At 42.2% G+C, this 17,856-nt stretch overlaps 1 protein-coding gene and 1 non-coding gene across 2 annotated transcripts; one reads left to right on the top strand and one right to left on the bottom strand.

Annotated features, from left to right (window-relative positions):
• Positions 1–840: 840 nt before the first annotated feature.
• Positions 841–922, top strand: trnal-uag (transfer RNA leucine (anticodon UAG)). The gene has a single exon. It is a non-coding gene; the product is annotated as a tRNA-Leu (tRNA).
• Positions 923–1,797: 875 nt separating this feature from the next.
• sdr42e2 (short chain dehydrogenase/reductase family 42E, member 2) lies at positions 1,798–12,626 on the bottom strand. The gene is made up of 12 exons (XM_076752224.1): positions 12,538–12,626; positions 10,036–10,480; positions 8,717–8,812; positions 7,520–7,577; positions 7,318–7,436; positions 7,039–7,114; positions 5,967–6,049; positions 5,011–5,148; positions 4,660–4,725; positions 4,224–4,287; positions 4,016–4,089; positions 1,798–2,046 (listed from the first exon to the last, which is right to left on the bottom strand). Exons 1-12 carry the CDS (start codon positions 12,624–12,626, stop codon positions 1,798–1,800), a joined length of 1,557 nt encoding a protein of 518 aa, XP_076608339.1.
• Between the last annotated feature and the right edge of the window lie 5,230 nt (positions 12,627–17,856).

Below are 17,856 nucleotides of genomic sequence, written 5' to 3' on the forward strand. Positions count from 1 at the left end.
CTCGAACTCAAGTGGCCCCAAATCCATTAAACCTCCAAACAAGGGGATTGCATACCACGCATGCATAAAGGGACAGGTCTTGGCAAGAACATGCACACAGCATCCAAGCAATCAGCAGAGCTCTGTGGCTGAGAGACCAGGCATACTGTGAGAACAAGAAGTGAGTTCATGAAAGAATAGATGAACTGTGAAATTATTTACATTGTCCCTCATGGCAGGAAGAAACAAGGTGTCAGCAGCGAGTCCCAATAGGAAGTAACACAGTAGTCAATTTAATAAACATAAACATACAGTCCACAAGAGTAAAAGTCAGAGTCAAGCATAAGAGTTAGCCCAAGAGTAAATTAATGCTAGCCAGCTAACAGTGAATTAAAATCTTGTATTAGCAACACATTAGCCTCAGAGAGCTAGCAGCTAGCTTGGTCAGCATTGGCCTAAACTGATACAGAAGGAAAACACCAACAAAACAATTACAAAACAGCTGTAATAAAAGAGTGCATAAAGATAAATATGATAGATAGAGTATAATCTGGCAAGATTTGTTTATTCACAGATCTGACATACAAAGAGTGCCCAACAGCACATGCATTCCTCTCTCTTTTAGCTCTACAAGCCACAACATCAAACCAACTCAACAGTTTGCATGTTCATGACAGGATTCTTATTAATATATTATTCCTGATATATACAATATTAAACATAAGCGAGGGAGCGAAGGAGTTCTTTTTACTCTATTACATTTAGCGGACGGTTACAAGTGACTTTGCAAATCAAGACTTTAGCCACACACTCGTCACAATTGTAGTGATTTGATCATAGTTTATCTCCATTCAGACTAACGGTAGCGTGGCCGAGTGGTCTAAGGCGCTGGATTTAGGCTCCAGTCATTTCGATGGCGTGGGTTCGAATCCCACCGCTGCCAGCACTCTTTACTTTTTGCGGATATGCTCTGACCAACATATTCACACATTGAGTCTTCAGTCGGTTATGACGTGTGCTAACATACGTGAAAACATGCACGTCTGTGTCGCTCATTCAGTTATTACTATGTACTACGTAGGGCTTAGGAAATCTTAGGTAGTACAAGTGCGCCCTCTTGTGGCAGCCCACATGTGCACAAAAACATCAGCTTAACCCTCAAATATGACACTGTCTTGGATAACACTTGACATTTATTTAATAGATATGGATTTTCATCAAAAAATATGCTTTTCCCTTATTAAAGATTTCACTTATAAGTAGAAGAAAGAGGGAACTTATAAAAGAATGTGCTTAGTGTACATATAAAATGGTCATTGGTATTAATTGTTAATGCTTTTATTGCTAAACGTGTACAAAAATGCTAATTAAATAATAATCAAACTCTAAAGATGTGTACATCACGACAAATCTTTATCATAGAAGCTGGAAGCAAGTTTTAAATACAATCAATCAAATTTTAAATATTTGTAATACAAAGATAAATAAAGTAACTTCAAGCTGTAGAAAAATCCAGAACATTCACACAACTCAGATTTAATACATTTCAGCAGCCTGGTAGCTTCATCACTTTTCAATCAGACACACATATACAGTACCAACATCAGAAACGTAGAAGAAATGACTGTCTCTGAAAAATTAGGAATAACATAACCTGATGTTCCGAAGACTTATTTGCAGGGCATATTTGATTGCATCTGATGAGCTTCGTTAATAAGCCATGTGTGGAGAGAATACATCATCACTTTGTGAGAAGAAACATAACACGAGACAGCTTATTGTGCAGCCGTCCATCCAGTATTTGCCGGTGAAAGTTGTTTAGTTCTGACAGAGGGTGCAGGATAGCATCAGTAGCACCAGACTGAGACCCAGCAGCAGCAGCAGGACGAGGGGTCGGGGCAGCTGGGAGGTCCAGGGGAGGCTGACAGGAGACCAGCCGGAGCGAGGCTGTCTGGTCTTCAGGTACTGCTCCACACAGTCCACCAGGTTGTAGGGCTTCGGACTGTAACCCAGCTCTCGACGGGCCTTGTCGATCTTGAAGGTGTGGCTCACTGTTATGCTCCTCACCTGCAGCAGAAGCCGGTGCGTTGTGTTACATGTTAAGAAATAAATAAATAAATTTGTCAAGACAGAAGCTGAAGCTGCTGCAGAGACAGAGTTAAAGGTCATACTGTCAAGCTAATGGTTCAGATTAACCTCAGTTTGGCAAACGCGGTTTTACATTCTGATAGCCCGTGACTGATGGATGCCTCCGGTTACTGCATCCTCTTACCGCCCCAGGATAAGGTGTCTGCATGTGATGTACACGCAGTGATGGAAGAGTTCAGACTGACACCTGCGGGCCATGAGTTCTTTAAAACTCCTTCACAGCTTTTCATCCTCCGGCAAGAGTCAGAGTTCCGCTGTATGACTCGGGGCTGTATGCCGGGTTGTTGTTCACTGATCTACTGACATTTCGTAATTGTTAGACACACTACAGTCACAAGCTACTGAGCCCTGCTCATCCAGTCTGACCTGACAATCATCCTGACTGAATATTTCTTTCCAGTAGTTGGGCCTTTTTACTGCCTTCACTTGAGTCAAATCTGCATTAAGAAGTCTTTTTTGACACATATGTAAAGTAGTTTGCAATGTGGTAGTGATGCAGGGTTTCTTATCAGTATCTAGGACAGAAAATTTGCCTTCTAGCAGTGGTGGAAGAAATACTTTGATCCTTAAGTGAAAGTACAAATGCATCAATGTAAAAAGAAAGAAAGAAAGAAAGAAAGAAAACCTTACAAGTAAAAGTTATGAATTTAAAATCCAACTTGAGTCAAATATTTGAGACCTCATTTGTTCATAATCCTAACACTGGATTTCCTAAAACAGCTGGGCACTGTAGATTTTAGCACTTTAACAGGTAAATAGTGCATTTACTGGGGACTATTTCAGCTGCGGAAGAATACACATTTGGTGCAGTATTTACTGCAGCATGATGAGGTACGTATCAAATCAAAATAAACTACAGTGCTCACGCTCATCAGAACGAATGAACAGGCCTTCCAGCGGAACAGTGTGGTTCACTGATGTGTTTTAATGGCACAGAGGATTAATCACCAGCCTGACCCTTTAAGTTCATTAACCACATCCAGATAAAAGACAGCTGAGTGCTGAACCTTGATGCAGCTGTCTGCAGTGTTTAAATTGTACTTGGTTGGACATTTTAAACTGCATCTTCCCCCATGAGAGGAAAAACTCCTCTGCACGTCACGCACCTTCACCAGAGAGTAGGCAGGATCATTCGAGCCCTGCCGAGAGGCTTCCCGACTCCGCTCACCATAGCAACAGCCACTGTACTGAGGTCACTTCCTGTGAACCTCATCTTGAACTTCCTGTTCTGACCCACAGCAGTTTATGTTTTATTCACAGAACAATCATCGATCCCCCGGCCAGCAGCTGTCTGACAGAATGAGCTCCATGTGCAGGCCCACGGGCTCAGCTTTGGTTTCTGCCTCATCACACATTCATGAGGACATTACAGGCTGCGACGAAGGCTCCTTAAGATGCATCATAGAGGCCTCCCCAGGCAGGATTACTGCAAACTGCCCTCATCCTGATGCAATTCTTATTTTATCTTAATAGTGTTTCAGACCAGCAGAGTGCATTATAAGGTTTCCAGTGAACTTTGAGATTTCATTATTTGACTATTTTTAATGCATTCAAAGCTCACTTTGGTTTTCCATAATTCATGCACAAGAGATAACATCACATGGGGGGGCTGATAGGAAAATACCTGCCTTAATGAAGTCTGTCTTCACTGTCGTGGGAGAGACTTAAACAAGAATCTACTCATCAGAGAGCAGGTAACCTATCTCCAACACACAAGACTTTCATTAGGGAGGTACATATGCATGCAAGTGTTCACTCACAGCTCCTCAGCGTTGTTACTTTCCACACTGTGGACATGCCGTCATGATCCATGCACATCCCACACTTAGTTCATTCAGGTCAGATGAAAGGTTTTAAAAGAGAACGAGGCAGAAGGATGCTTTATTACCTCACTTTGTGTGAAGAGGAGAGGCACTTCTACCACAGGTCTCAGAACGACATGTAAATATTCTACCAGTTTAGCTGAAAAGAGAAGGAAAAAAAAACATGCAATAGAGTTAGTGTCAGCAACAACTCATCCGATTGTTTAAACAATAAAAAATAACTGTGGGATAACTGAAAAGGGTACAAATTTTTAGAGAAGAGAGATGAGCTACCTGCTAAACAGACGACTGAAACAGGCAGAGTTATCAGCGGTCTGCTGTAGCCCAGATTTTCAAACTGCAACGGTCACATGAAACGCAGGGTCATTCATTCCAGTTAGGTTTTGACAAAACTCATATGAATTGAGCTGTAAATATATTTCAAGTCACTGTGACTGTAACTTTCAGAAAATGTTAATCCAACGGGAGAAAATAGTATCTGTGTAAAGAACTATTTTCATCTGTGGATTAATACACATTTGGTGCATGTGAAATTTCCCAGCAGTGTGTGTGTGATGCAGTCAAAACAAACTACACGTCCATCATTGTCAAGATGTCACCCAGCGAACAGTTTTTGGACAGCGACTGAGCTCTGTGGCTTGGTTGTTTTCATGGGATTTGTGGACAATCAGAAACACACAGAATGTCACCAGACTTCTCATTAACTCACCAGCGGTGTCAACCACTCAAACAGATTGACTGACACTCCATCATTAATGAAATAGACCTGCGCGCTCTGCAAAAGAACAGAAAACAAAGGGGACACTGTACATTATCTTTATTTAAACTATAAAAGTTATCATAGTAGCTAGAGCGCTAACCGTATCTCATCTTTGGGCTTTGTGATGTGCAGAGATAAAAGGGCTGACTAGCGTCTTCAGTTAATTATAACCACTATTCAAGTCATAATTTTCTGATACAAAAAAAAATGAAGGTTTAAAAATGAATCTTTAGGTCTGACTCGTCCTGTGTGGTTTTATCGTGTAATCACGTGGAATTTGGGGTGTTTGTCCTGACTCACAGAGACAAAGCTCCTCTGCAGTGTGAGCGCCTCGGCTGCCAGCGTGTGTGCCAGCACCAGGTTATCTACATGCACCCAGTTCATCCGCGCCCGGGGGTCACCAAACCTGAAGATGAACAAGCGACGCTCCACATTCACCTGAGCGAGAGACAGAGAGAGACGAGGGACAATAAGTAGACGGTTTGACTTTGTGTTTATGTTACTGTTTCTGTTCTGACATGCAAGATCAAGAGCAGTTCAGCAAACAGAGATACTGATCCTAAAGGCAGAGTCTGGAAACAGGTGATCAGTCAGCGAGGAGAAAACAAAGCAGTAATTGGGCCAACAGGCTAAACCAGGAGGAGGTAGGCACAAAAGCGAGTGACTGATGGAATGGGGAACAGGTGTGCTGGTGAGTGAAGGGATCAGGTGACTGGGAAGACACTGAGGACAACTACAGGACAGGTGAGGGAACAGCAGGTATCAGAGAGAGAGAGTTAATGATTGGACAAACAGGAAACACCTTCTGGAGCGTCTTCATCTGTGAATACACTGGACATGTTTTATTTTTAGACATCACAACACAACTGGTACTTTCAGTATATATTTAAACACGTCTGAGCATACGCACACATTTTGCTCAAAACTCCAGGCTAGTGGATAAAGTTGAAGGCAACCTGCAGTTTGCAGCAAATGAAAAGTCTTGGCCGACAGTAAACCCGAAGCATAACCAACCACATGGAGCCCTTCAGCAGACCTCACTGCCGCTCACAGAGGACGCACTGGAAGAAAAGGCGGCTGTAACAGGATGCCTGCAAAGCTCTATCAATAATGTAAAGTCTTCAGGCAGGGACACATTCTGCCAGGGACGCTTCAGACACTCCGAGATGCACATTTTTTTCCAGTTCCGACACAAAAGGAAATCACCTTGATTGTAAGACAAGATATATGCATTTTGTTTGCGTTGAGTCTCTCACCATCACTCTGTGAAGGTGCCTCCTCTCATCTGGTCCGTAGATGCCACAGGGCCGCAGGACGCAGGTCCGGAGGAGGCCTCCACCTGCACAAGAGAGGATTTAAAGCCTCACTGAATACAAGCATTTATGTGTTTTGTTTTAAGCTTTATGCTAATTGTCAGGTAGACGTGCTCAGATCTTTTACCTGCTTAGGCTGTGAGCTACCTGCATTTAAACTCCTGCTTAAGCAGAAGTACAGAAGTACTACCAGCTGAATATATTTGATGTATCAAAAGTAAAAGTACTCATTCCAAACAACAGCGGCCTCAGTGAGTGATACATCATGATATATTACATTATTAGACAGATGACATGATAGCATGAGATGATTGGTGGGGTGGTAAAGAGGAAAAACAAAGTTCTGCGACATTAATGAGTGTTAATTTTTTAAGGTATTTTTAATCTTAATGTGAAAAGTGACTATACTGGTCAAAATATTTCCCACTGGGGTGTAATACAGGTGTAAAGCAGCACTGAATCAAGCAAAGTACAGAAAAATAAAGTGTGATGACTGATTGAAAGGTGTCGTTATGCCACCAGACCTTTCAGTGGAAACAAACAAACCAACCACATCCTCCTGTGGCAGATAAACTTCAGCCTGCGGTATATAATGAGACAGCTCTTCGCTCTAAGCTTAATTGAACATATGGGGTGATGGCCGCTGATCGGGTGTGGGGTTACACTGAAGGAGGCGGCGGGAGGCTCCACACCTGTTAATGTAAAGAACGTGGAGGAACTTGAAACCCATTATGATGAGAAAACTGTGAAACAGCCACATGGACCGCTGCACTGCAAACTGGGACTGTTCTGTCCAGCTCTGCATTCGAACTGGCGTCACTGGCGCTGTACTGGATTGCACACTCCAGTTGCCATGGCAACCGCTGCCTCAGTGTTTCTCGTTTTCGCTCTCCATCACAAACATTTGGTTTTTACACGGAAAGCCAAAGCTGGTTGCAGTCTTCCTTGTGCTCCCTTTTCACATAATTCTGCGTTTTATTATGTTGTCGTTATTCCGCACAGATCGCTTTCACACCTTTCAGGGAGCCTCCGTCGGCAGAGAGCACCATCTGCTCGGCAATCGCTTTAGTTCTGGAGTAGTGGTCGATGTGCTGGAGCAGAAAGAAACATGGTTGTATGACATGACCCTCGCGAGCACTGCAAACACCTAACTGTTGGCAAACATATGAGACATTTAGACATTTTGGTCATGTTTGGGTATGCGTTCCAAGATTTGGTGACATTTACATAAATGTATGGGTAACATTTCAGTTGATATGGTTTTATCGTATACACATATGTTTCTTTTACTCACTACATCAGGGGGCACAAACGGCATTGAGGCCTCATCACACTCCTCAATTGGTTTCCCTGTAAACACCACATTGATGGTACTGGTATACACCAGCCTGGGGATGCTTCTCTCCTTACACACTGAAAGAGGGAATTGGAATTTATTTCAGTTTGCATTTCAGTCTTGACTATATAAATAAGATAACTGTCGCATGTGTTCTTACCATTTATGACATTATTGGTTCCGCCAACGTTGACCGACTCCACCTGCTCTTTCCTCAGCTGGCAGACAGACAGAAAAACAGAAAAATGTAACTATGCCTTCTCTATCTAACACAGTCCTCCTTGTCGCCTCCTGTGTCGTTCCTTTCTGTGCTGTCAGCAGTTTACTGTATGTACACCTCACCGTGCGTATTTGGTTTACAACAGAAATCCTTATCAGCACTGAGTTGTCCGCATACTGGACGACAGCTCTTACAACATGGCTTCTTGCTCTATCATACATACACACACAAACAAGCCAGCAAACCCAAACAAAGGCCCCCGACTACATTTTCCTGACAAACAGGCGGTGAATGTAGTACATACGGCATGCTGGCGTATGTACCTAAGAGATGGGTAACACCTATCTGATGACTGGAAGGAACCAGATTCACTGGCAAGAGATGCATAATTTCAATAAAATACATCAAAAATTAAAGGGTCGAAAATTAAATATATCTTTCAGTTGTGGGCCTGTCTTTCCTCTGCCATTGTTGGCTGGTGGGGTAAGAGGGGTCTCTGAGCGTGACTGGCAAGCTGGCTAGCTAGCTACCCCTGCAGGCGCTTATGGACCTTCTCAACTCCAAAATGCTCATCAGTTTTCACAGAACTGCCAATATTCAAAATCTACTGATTTCTCACCTCAAAAATTCTCAGGACTGAATTTAGTGAAGAAACGTATGAAAATTGTCTGAGTCTTAGAGTAATCAAGACAGGAAGTTACAAAAGCATGAATAACTTAATAGCCATAAAAGATCTACTTCTGGAGACAGTGTGACACACAGGACTGAACTCGCCTCTTAACATGGGACTTGAGATGGAGGTAGTGATCTAATAAAAGCTGTCAAGTTCAGATTACGGGTACTTGTATAGGAGCTGAGTTTCTCAGCAAGAGGAGAAAGGGATGACAGTGTAGTGACAGTTAGGCAAGACGACTACCAAGCACCAGAACACCGTTTGTGACTACGAAATCTGGTGTTTTTAACGAGGTATCAGGAAATTTTCCAGCTGTGTTTGCGCTGACTAAATCAATTAGATGTGTTGGGTGAGTTAAGATAAAGAAAACTTTGTGCCATCCACTCCTTAACCACAGCGAGCAGTTATACAGGGAGGATAACTTCAATGATTCAGAGGGTTTGAAGGACATGAAGGGAAGTCACCTGTTCTGGTCCAGACATGCCGTAAGACGCCGTGTGGAATATACAGTCAACCCCTTCACACACCTTAAAGAGGGAGGAATAGTCCCGGATGTCACTCTGTAAGAAAAAGGAAAGAAAACAACCCGCACTTCATGCTTCATTCATGCCAACTTGGAGGACACTTATCTTAATCAGTTCCATACATAAAACAGACAGCCGTCCAAATATTGCTTTTCAATGCTAATACCGTGTTGCATATTCTCAACACAGTTAAAAAGTTGGGTGTTGCAGGTTCAGAGTACATGTGGAGGTGTGAGTCGAAAACTATCCCATGAAAAACAGTTGTAATTAAAGTAAGTGTGCCATGAGGCCTACAGGTGAAACCTGAATCATGTCTCCACCCTCTGTGACCCAGTCAGCAGCTGGCGCTCTGAGGCGGATCACTCACCTGTGTCTGTTTCCAGCCTGCATGCAGACTAACCAGAGACACACACTGACACTGGCTGAGGTAAGGAAATACTAGAACCGACACTACGTTAGAAGAAGACCGCGCCGGTGTGCTGCAAGAGGGCGGACATTAAAAACCAAGAAACAATGCCTTTTCTCATTGAATATGAGACAATAAATATAAGATGTCATGTGTTTTTGAGTTGCTTTGAGTTTTGTTTGCATGGCTTAAAATCTAAGAAACAGCAACATAAACAGAAATACCAAAATATAATGTGCATGGAGAGAAACAGCATGTTTTAATGAGCTCGATCTAAATACTTTAAGAAACAGTTGCATTAAATATATATGTTAGAATTATTATTATGAACCATTTTTGTGATTAGAATTTAGTCTGGACGACCTCCAGACCGATGTACTTTTAACCAAATAAGAAAAAAAGTTCCATAATTTAGGATCACTGATTGCAATTAAGCAACTGGATTATCAATTAATGCATTGTAGGATTTGCACATTGATTATTACTTCACAAAAAAAATCTTAAACTCTCGCCATATCCATGTATTAATATACACTCTGCATCATTCTGATTGGTAGTTCACAAGAAGAGGCTTTTCAAAGCAAAATATTCAAAATAAAGAGAGAAAAAATTATAAACTATTATAAACTGCTCTTTGTCACAGTGCAGTGAAGGCACTAGCATGTCTATGTAAAGATAAATAGTAGTGGAGGAACAGTGTTATTGGGCAAAATGCCAGAAATGAAGAAATGGTAACCACAGCTTTATCTGTGAATAATCATTGCCAGCTGTCAGTGTCACAGCTAGAAATTAGCTGTCTCAATCAGGGAAAGTTGTTCAGTTATTAGTCAGGTCTCTCTCCACTGTCCCATACCTGACAGAAGATCGCTCCATCAGGGATATCACAGGGAGGCTTGTTTATGTCCAGCAGGATCACTGTCATCCCCTGTCTGGCTAGTTCTCTCCCCAGCCTGGACCCAAAGTATCCACCTCCTCCTGTCACCAACACCTTCCCTGTGCAGGCGCCCCTGGCCAGTGCCGCCTCCTCTCCCAGCCTGGAGGCAGCACACTCCTGGCTGCTGCAGCCGGCCACCGTGGCCCCATTTACCCTGTGGCGGAGGGCCACGGCCGGGCTGGAGGCGACGGTCGGGGCCGGGTGGTTGACCCACGGCTGGTGGGTGAGCTGGGGGAGGCTGTGCATGTGGTGTCCACAGGCTTGCAGGCGACAAAGGGGGACACTGTGGTGGGGAAGCGGCTCCACCTGGCACAGAGAGCCTGCACTCTCACTCATGTTGGGACGGCACAGCTCCATAGAGGTCCTGAAGGAGGATGAATATTTGTTATCCACTGTTTCAGGATCATAAGAGCTCACTGAGTGGAGACTTGTGATGGCTGTACCACTGCATCAGATGCCTTTTACATCATTTTATCTGAATTTATCTCGACATATTTGGTAAATCTGGAAACTTTGGGATCTCCACTAGATTTTGAAATACATTTTGAACAATGTGTGACCACATGGCATGGGTTTGTAAAGACTGACCTTTGCTTGTTGAGGAGTTAGATTAAAAAAAATGTAGAAAATGTTGAAATTGACAGAAAGCCAGAATTATATTTGTATATTAAACGGTATTTTGTAATTTTTATTGTTTGCTTTTCATATTTAACATGCATTTTAAAGAATTTTTCCCCACTTTTGGCTTGGGAAAACCCACAATAAACCTGCAGTCTGCCTTTCTGATGTGTTAAAATGAGACTTTATAACAACAAACTGCTTTATATTTCACGAAATTAGAACGAAAGATGAACGAATGTGCAATATTCAACTGAAACTTTGTTACTCCATGTTACACGGACATTGAACTGTGAATTGAATTTTCCAGATGATGTTTCACAGCTCACCTAACAAGTTTCGCAGGTTGTCATCAGTCATGAGTCAGTTATATTGGCATCCTATAATTTTATACAGCTACATGTCGCATTGAGTGAAACCTCTGCGGACATTCAGCGTTCAAAGTGATGAATAAACGATACGCAAATTTCCGAACACTTTGCTAATACTCAAATGAACACTCATATTAATGAGCTTACCTTAATATTCCTTTCGACCTCTTGCATCCATACCTGTGCCGGTTGGCTCATCAAATAATCCAGTCTATGCCTTCTCTTTGCCCTCGTGATCCCTCCCGATGCGACGCCTCTCTCACCTGTCAATCACCTGCACCTTCACCTGAGGACTCTCCTGCCGTAATGTCTGGATGCAGCGCGCATCTCCTGCCGTTTCAGAGCGTCAAGGTGCCCTTCTTTCGTAAACATATTTTTGATCAGTATGCGTGACTCTTGGAACATTTAAATGTTTTACATTTGCCCCAGCTTCACACCAGAGTTGGTCCAAAAGCCCCACTTACAGCTCAAATACCACTGTTCCACCTTGAGACCAACCAAAACCTCATTCCTCAGTGGAGAAGATAACACTTTTAACCCAGACTTGATTTCAAAATCTTGTTTCTAGCAATGATAAGCTGTACATTATTGATAGTTGTACTGTTTATTCAGTGTAATAAATAAATGCCAACTAACTAGTCTAATAAGAAATACATATCAATATCAATAAATACTTTCTATTAGTAACTCAGCCTATAGACATGGATAGATTATAAGACAACGTGCCCCTGGATACAGACTTGTAAAGTCAATTTGCATCACTCTGCACCTCTTTGTGGTCATTCTGCATCATCATCATCATTTGTGGTTGTTTTGCATCACTTTGTCGTCACTCTCTGTCTCCTTGTAGTCATCCTATGTCTCTTTGTGCTCCTTTTGTAGTTGTTTTGTAGTCATATGTATCTATTTGCAGTCACTCTGCATCTATTTGTTGTCACTGTCACTGTGTTGTTATAATGGTTACATACATTGAGTTACTCAGTTACCCCACATGAGGGAGTATCCGCTAAAGTGAGCTCTAGCTGTAGGGGGGCTCCTTAGACAGAGAAGGCCTCCTGCATCCTCTTTTCCTGGGTAAAACAGGGTGGTAGTGTGTGTTATCTCATTTGCACATTCATAAGTTGTAAATTTAATATGCAAGTCTTCATGTTGTAATGCGAAATCTTAATTTGTAACTAGGAAGATTATTATGGACAAGAGACAAACTGTGCAAATGAAGAGCAAGAGATAAATTCTGTTTAGTAAAGACAGCCTGCTGAATGATCAGAAGGATCATCTGTCTCTGTTTTCCCTGAACAAACCAGGATACATCAGCTGTTCACTGGTAACTCGTGCTGTAGCATCTTTTTCTTTATCTGTTTCACTTTCCACTACTAAATAGTAACAGCCACTTCATACAGAGGCTCTGACTGACTCCCCATCACCGTCTTACTCAGGTATGGGTGGCAAGGGTGGCCAATCAGATTCCATAGGAGGGGGCTTTCCCTCGGTGAGTAGATGGTCACTGAACTCCTGCTTCATGTTGGTGGCAATATCTAAACTCAGTCACTCAATAATTTAGGCTTCACCACCCTCAGCCATGATATTTAACCGCAATAATGAATAAGAATTTCCTTTTCTAAACAGAAATGTGTGTGGAAGAAAACACAAGATCATTAATCAAAGTTCAGGCATCAAATGATGTAACTGATGTATCTCTGACATGACAACAGGTCAGGTAAGACGTAAGCAGCAGCAGCGGCTGTCATTGCCTGAGCACAGTGTTTTTGGAGAGGACAGAAATAGACGCTTCATGTTTTATTTAACAGACAGCAGACAGACTGCCAAACCTGAGCTGACAGTTAAATGCACTGCACGTAATTAAAGAGGGGAGGGGGGAGTCTTAAGCAGCTACCAAATGACTGGAGCACTTGAGAATAGAAGCAATTTGACTATAAACTGCAATAGAAAAAAAAAGTGCTGAATTGTAGCGTACTCTTCTGATGTACTTTCCTTTTTTAAACAGAAAGCACATTATGTGTTGATTTAATTCTGATCCAAGATTGCATTTACCCTCATTTGGGTTAAACAGCAGCTCTGGCACTGCTGTTGTCCTGCAGTAGAGATCATTTTGTAGAAACTTGTGTCTTTGTACTTTCAGAAGAGACATATCCCCCCCCCCCCCTGCAGGGGACAGGCGTCACATGTAGTTGTTAATGTGTTATCTCAAAGGGAGTATTCACAGTGTTCTGAAAACAAATGGAAGTGCTCATAAAAGAAAAATGTCACTCAGTCTTGGCTGAGTGACTGCATGACCGTAGCTTTTGTTTAACGATTGCGAATATCCAGAAAATGTGATGTGATGTGATGTTACTCATTTGAGAAATTGGGCACAGACTCCTGGTAACTGATGAAGGTGAACGATTCTGTGTCATCAACAAACTAACAATGATTCTTCTCTTCAAAGTGCAGACAGTAATATAATAATAATAATAATAATAATAATAATAATAATAATAATAATAATAATAATAATAATAATAATTGACTTGTACACATGTATCACACTGGTGAAGCTCCCCTTTAATACACAGCTGCTGGGGTTCCTTAATCAATTTAAGCTTACTTTAATCTTAAAAGTACGACATCAGCCAGCTTCCTCTGTTTCCTGGTCTCACTCTGCTCCAATCATCTCCCCTCATCACTCCGATCAATTTATTACTCGTACTTTAGATCAGCGGTCCCTAATCAATCAGGAGAGACTGAAAAAGAGGCTTAAAGAGTGATGAAATTAAGGTATTGACAAATCCACTATAGGAAAGCAAGTCTTTTGCGATTCGACCCTAGTCGTGACATCATTATTTTAAGTAGTGATGCCATGAGCAGTACAGGAATACCTCCCACCCACACCCCCAGTGGAGTCTGGTGGTAGTCGTGCAGAGGTGAAGAGCAGTGGCTGAAGATCTGGATGAATGTGATGTGGAGCGGAACGTCTGAAGACTGGTTGTGTCACTGGTTGTGATGGAAACTGTAAAGTTTGACAGCAGCGATGTGATTGGCTCAGAAAGGTCTTGCCAAAATCTGATTGGTTTAACTGAGAGACAGAGAGAGAGAGAGAGTATGTAAATAGAGTTAGGTTGATAGCACATTCTTTTGTGAGTAAATGGATAATTATTTATAAGCCAATAAAATGTTGCAATAAATCAGTCTGGGAGGGAAAAGTTAATCTTTGGCTTACTGTTGACAGCCGGCAGACAGATACACTACTGGATGTAATCTGTGACGAGCATCAAGCAAACATTGTGGCACACTGCTTTATGTGATACATGGAGGTGATCTATACATGTACTACAACACTCCGAGTTCCTCTCTACAAACGGTTGCTCCACTCAAACTCATTACAGAACAAGGCAAAGTATGAGAGGAGACACATACAAGTTCAACTCACCTTTAATTCCATGTGCATCCTGTGCAAGCTGAATAGGCCTCACCTCACCTCCTCTAACAAGCTACTCTGATGACACCCTGCAAAGGTGGAGAAAGGCTGCGTGCGGGGAAGTAGACTTGCTACAGCTCCCACTTTCAGAGGGTTGGGAGGAAGAAAAAGTTCTGCACTGAAACTTTTATTCCATGTGAGACATCATGTTGCTTGTTTTGTCCAACTAACGGTCCAATCCTCTGAAATCTGATGAAATTTAACTTTAAATGGGATTTTTAATCACATTATTGGCCCGGAAAGATCCAGCTACACCTGCTCGAATCCCCCCCAAGCACACATACAGTGCTTAATGATGCCCAGTGCAATGATGCAGTTTGAGTGTTTGTCCTGGGATTTTACTACTTTTATTGATCTGAAAGGTGGCATGTCATCTGCTCACACAAAAACAATGTAATGCTTTAATAAACAGGGAATATACACCAAGGTAAAGTGAACCATTAAACGTTAACCAGATCAGTCCCAACCCACTGCCGTCTTTCCTCTGTTGCTCATTTGTTATTTCAGTACTCGGTGTGATAAAAGGGTTGAGTTACTCTCTCATTAAATGCTGCCCAGCACACCCATGAATCACAGTCAGCAGGGAGCCGTCACCTTGTCTGACCTGCCGCAGCGGGGAGGGGAGGAAAGTGCTGTGAAAAATGCAGACCTCTCTTGTCTACAACCTTGCCAAGCCCTCCCCTGAGGTGAACGTCATTGTGAGAAGTGGAAATAGGATGGGCAGCTCGCTGTGATTAGCCAGCAACTCCCTGAAGTCCCAGTGCAGCGTGGAGGGCGACCTGAGCAACTGCAGTGATCAAAGATACGAGGAGCCTTGTGAAGTATGTGAGTCACGATGTCAAGCAGGGCTGCAACTAATGGATTTTTTAATTATCAATTGATCTGATGGTTATTTTCTCCATTAGTTAATGGCTCAATTAACCACCTGTTCTAGGGAATGTCAGATAATAGTGCCCATCACAAGTCAGTGGCCCCAAACCCAAAGATATTCAGTTTACTATTAAATGAGACAAAGAAAAGCAGCACATTTTTAAGCATTTTTGCCTCAAAAATGATTTGAGCAATTAATCATTCATCTGTCTAATGGAAAGCACTGAATCAGCTAGTAAGCTGTCATATGCATTACTGATATTTCCCACTTCTCAGGACTCCAGTGAAAGCATCATCCAGCCAGTTCTGTGAGTATTACTGAATCATAATGTTAATAAAAATAATACACAAGCCTGCACAATCACAGCTGTTGTGGTCAGTTTCTCAGGACTACAACATCCTGAAAAATATAAATCCAACACTGCATGTCTGCCTGTTGAGAGACAAGAATCCAGTGCATTTTTTACCAATTTGTCAACAATCACACTGAAGCTACCTGGCATCACAGCTAATTGGCAAGCTAGGTCAAGAGAAACAAGAATCAAGGATTCAATAGAAATTAGTGAAGGGCAGCAGGGGGCGCCAGACAACAGTGTTTGAATCCACCATGAGTCTAAAAACGCTGCATATCACCTGACAGGTCAAAGATGGTTTTATTCTCTCTAATTCCAGGTCAGACTGTCAAAATAATCTACCAGACAGTTTACCATGATGAGCTGAAATACTGATGCTGGATCAGTTGCTCCTGTTCTTCTACAGTTCTCTGTTGAAGGTGCAGAGGTTTTGTATGCTCAGATTCTGTATGTTTCTGAACCATTTGGATAGAAATATGGACAAAATGCAGAGAACAGAGGTTCATGCAGCCGTGTGTGCCTCAATTTCATCAACATGCAGTAAAACATTCAGTGAAACCTTCAGTGGGCATTTATGGCTGATGACTTGAAAATACTTGGAGTGGTGAATTTAGCGGAGGAAGCGTGTGAAGTAGGAAGCAGACAGCTGAGAGCAGGTGAAGGAGCTTTGGAGGAGATAAAGAGAGGAGAAATGGCAGTGAAGAGCTGTCAAAAGCAGCCAAAAAAAACAAAGCAAAAAATCACTTTGCATGCAGCAAACCTACATATGCACTGGATGACAGGGCCAGGGCGGGTGGAAGGTTTTCTGAGGTAAAGGAGCCATCCTTTTTCACATGCTGAAACCATCCAAACTGTCAGAAAGAGAGAAAAAGAGCACGGTGTAATGTACACCGCAGCAGCAGCGTGTGACTGACAACTAAAATACCAAAGAGATGCCAAAGATAATCTGAAAATGTCTTTCTGAAAGAAGGGAAAATACCAAGAAATGTGCCAAATTACCTTTAAATATAACACATAAATGCTCCGACACCCAATGTCATGCTGTCACAGGCAAAGAGCATGCCATATAATAAAGTCATGAAAGAATATCATACTTATTAAGCGAGTTTAAAGTCGCCGAGTTACAAAATAGGGCAATTACCCAACATCCCGGCCTTTAACACCCTTCAGTGAAACTATGTCGGCAGGTATATTTTGCTGAAATGAGTAATTGAAGTGGATTAGTCATCTCATTTCATGCTCATTTTAGGAAGCGGGAGCTCTGAGGTCACACTCCTGAAAAAAGGCCGCCTGGCGAGCTAATGCACTGAGCGGATTTTAAGCTAAATCAATTAGCTTGACTTTATGTATAACCTCCCCAAATCACTTGTGTGATAAAGTGGGACACTGAGAGAGAGGAAGCCGCGCAGTGAGAGGAGGATGAATTCTATCCATCCATAAGACGAAGTTTATGAGCTGCTTTACTAAAAACTGAGCTATGATTAGACTCCAAGTAACTGTGTGTGTTTGTGTCTGTTGATGTTGAAGCCCCATCAGCGAGCATCTGAAGCAAGCACAGCTAAATGCTAATGCTAGCATGGCGCCATGACAATGGGAATATGCCAATATTAAGAAGGTGCAATGTCATTTCAGTTTAGCATTGTAGCATGCTAATATTTGCTAATTTGCACTAAAATCAAAGTAGAGATGAGGCTGATGTATTTTGTCATAAAACAAAGTATTGGACAAATTAGACTTTGACATTTCATAGTCATCCATTCAGCAGTTGTTGAGACATTTCACTCAAAACCACAAATGCGAACTTCACGGTGGATCAAATCATTAGACAGAATTCGCTATTAGCTCCAGACTCTGTGAGCAATGATTGTCTGCACAAAAATTCATAGCAGTCCATGCAGCCATTAAGCTGTTTCAGCCTGGACCAGAGTGGTGGGCCGACTGACATTGTCATCCACAGAGCCATGCAGCTAGCATGACTACAACAAGCAAAAACGAAAAGCAGTGTTTCTCTGTTACAATTAGCATTCCAACCCCAGACTACACTGTCGTAGAA

This window comes from Chaetodon auriga, chromosome 16 (assembly GCF_051107435.1).
Source record: "Chaetodon auriga isolate fChaAug3 chromosome 16, fChaAug3.hap1, whole genome shotgun sequence".
Classification (NCBI taxonomy): Eukaryota; Metazoa; Chordata; class Actinopteri; order Chaetodontiformes; family Chaetodontidae; genus Chaetodon; species Chaetodon auriga.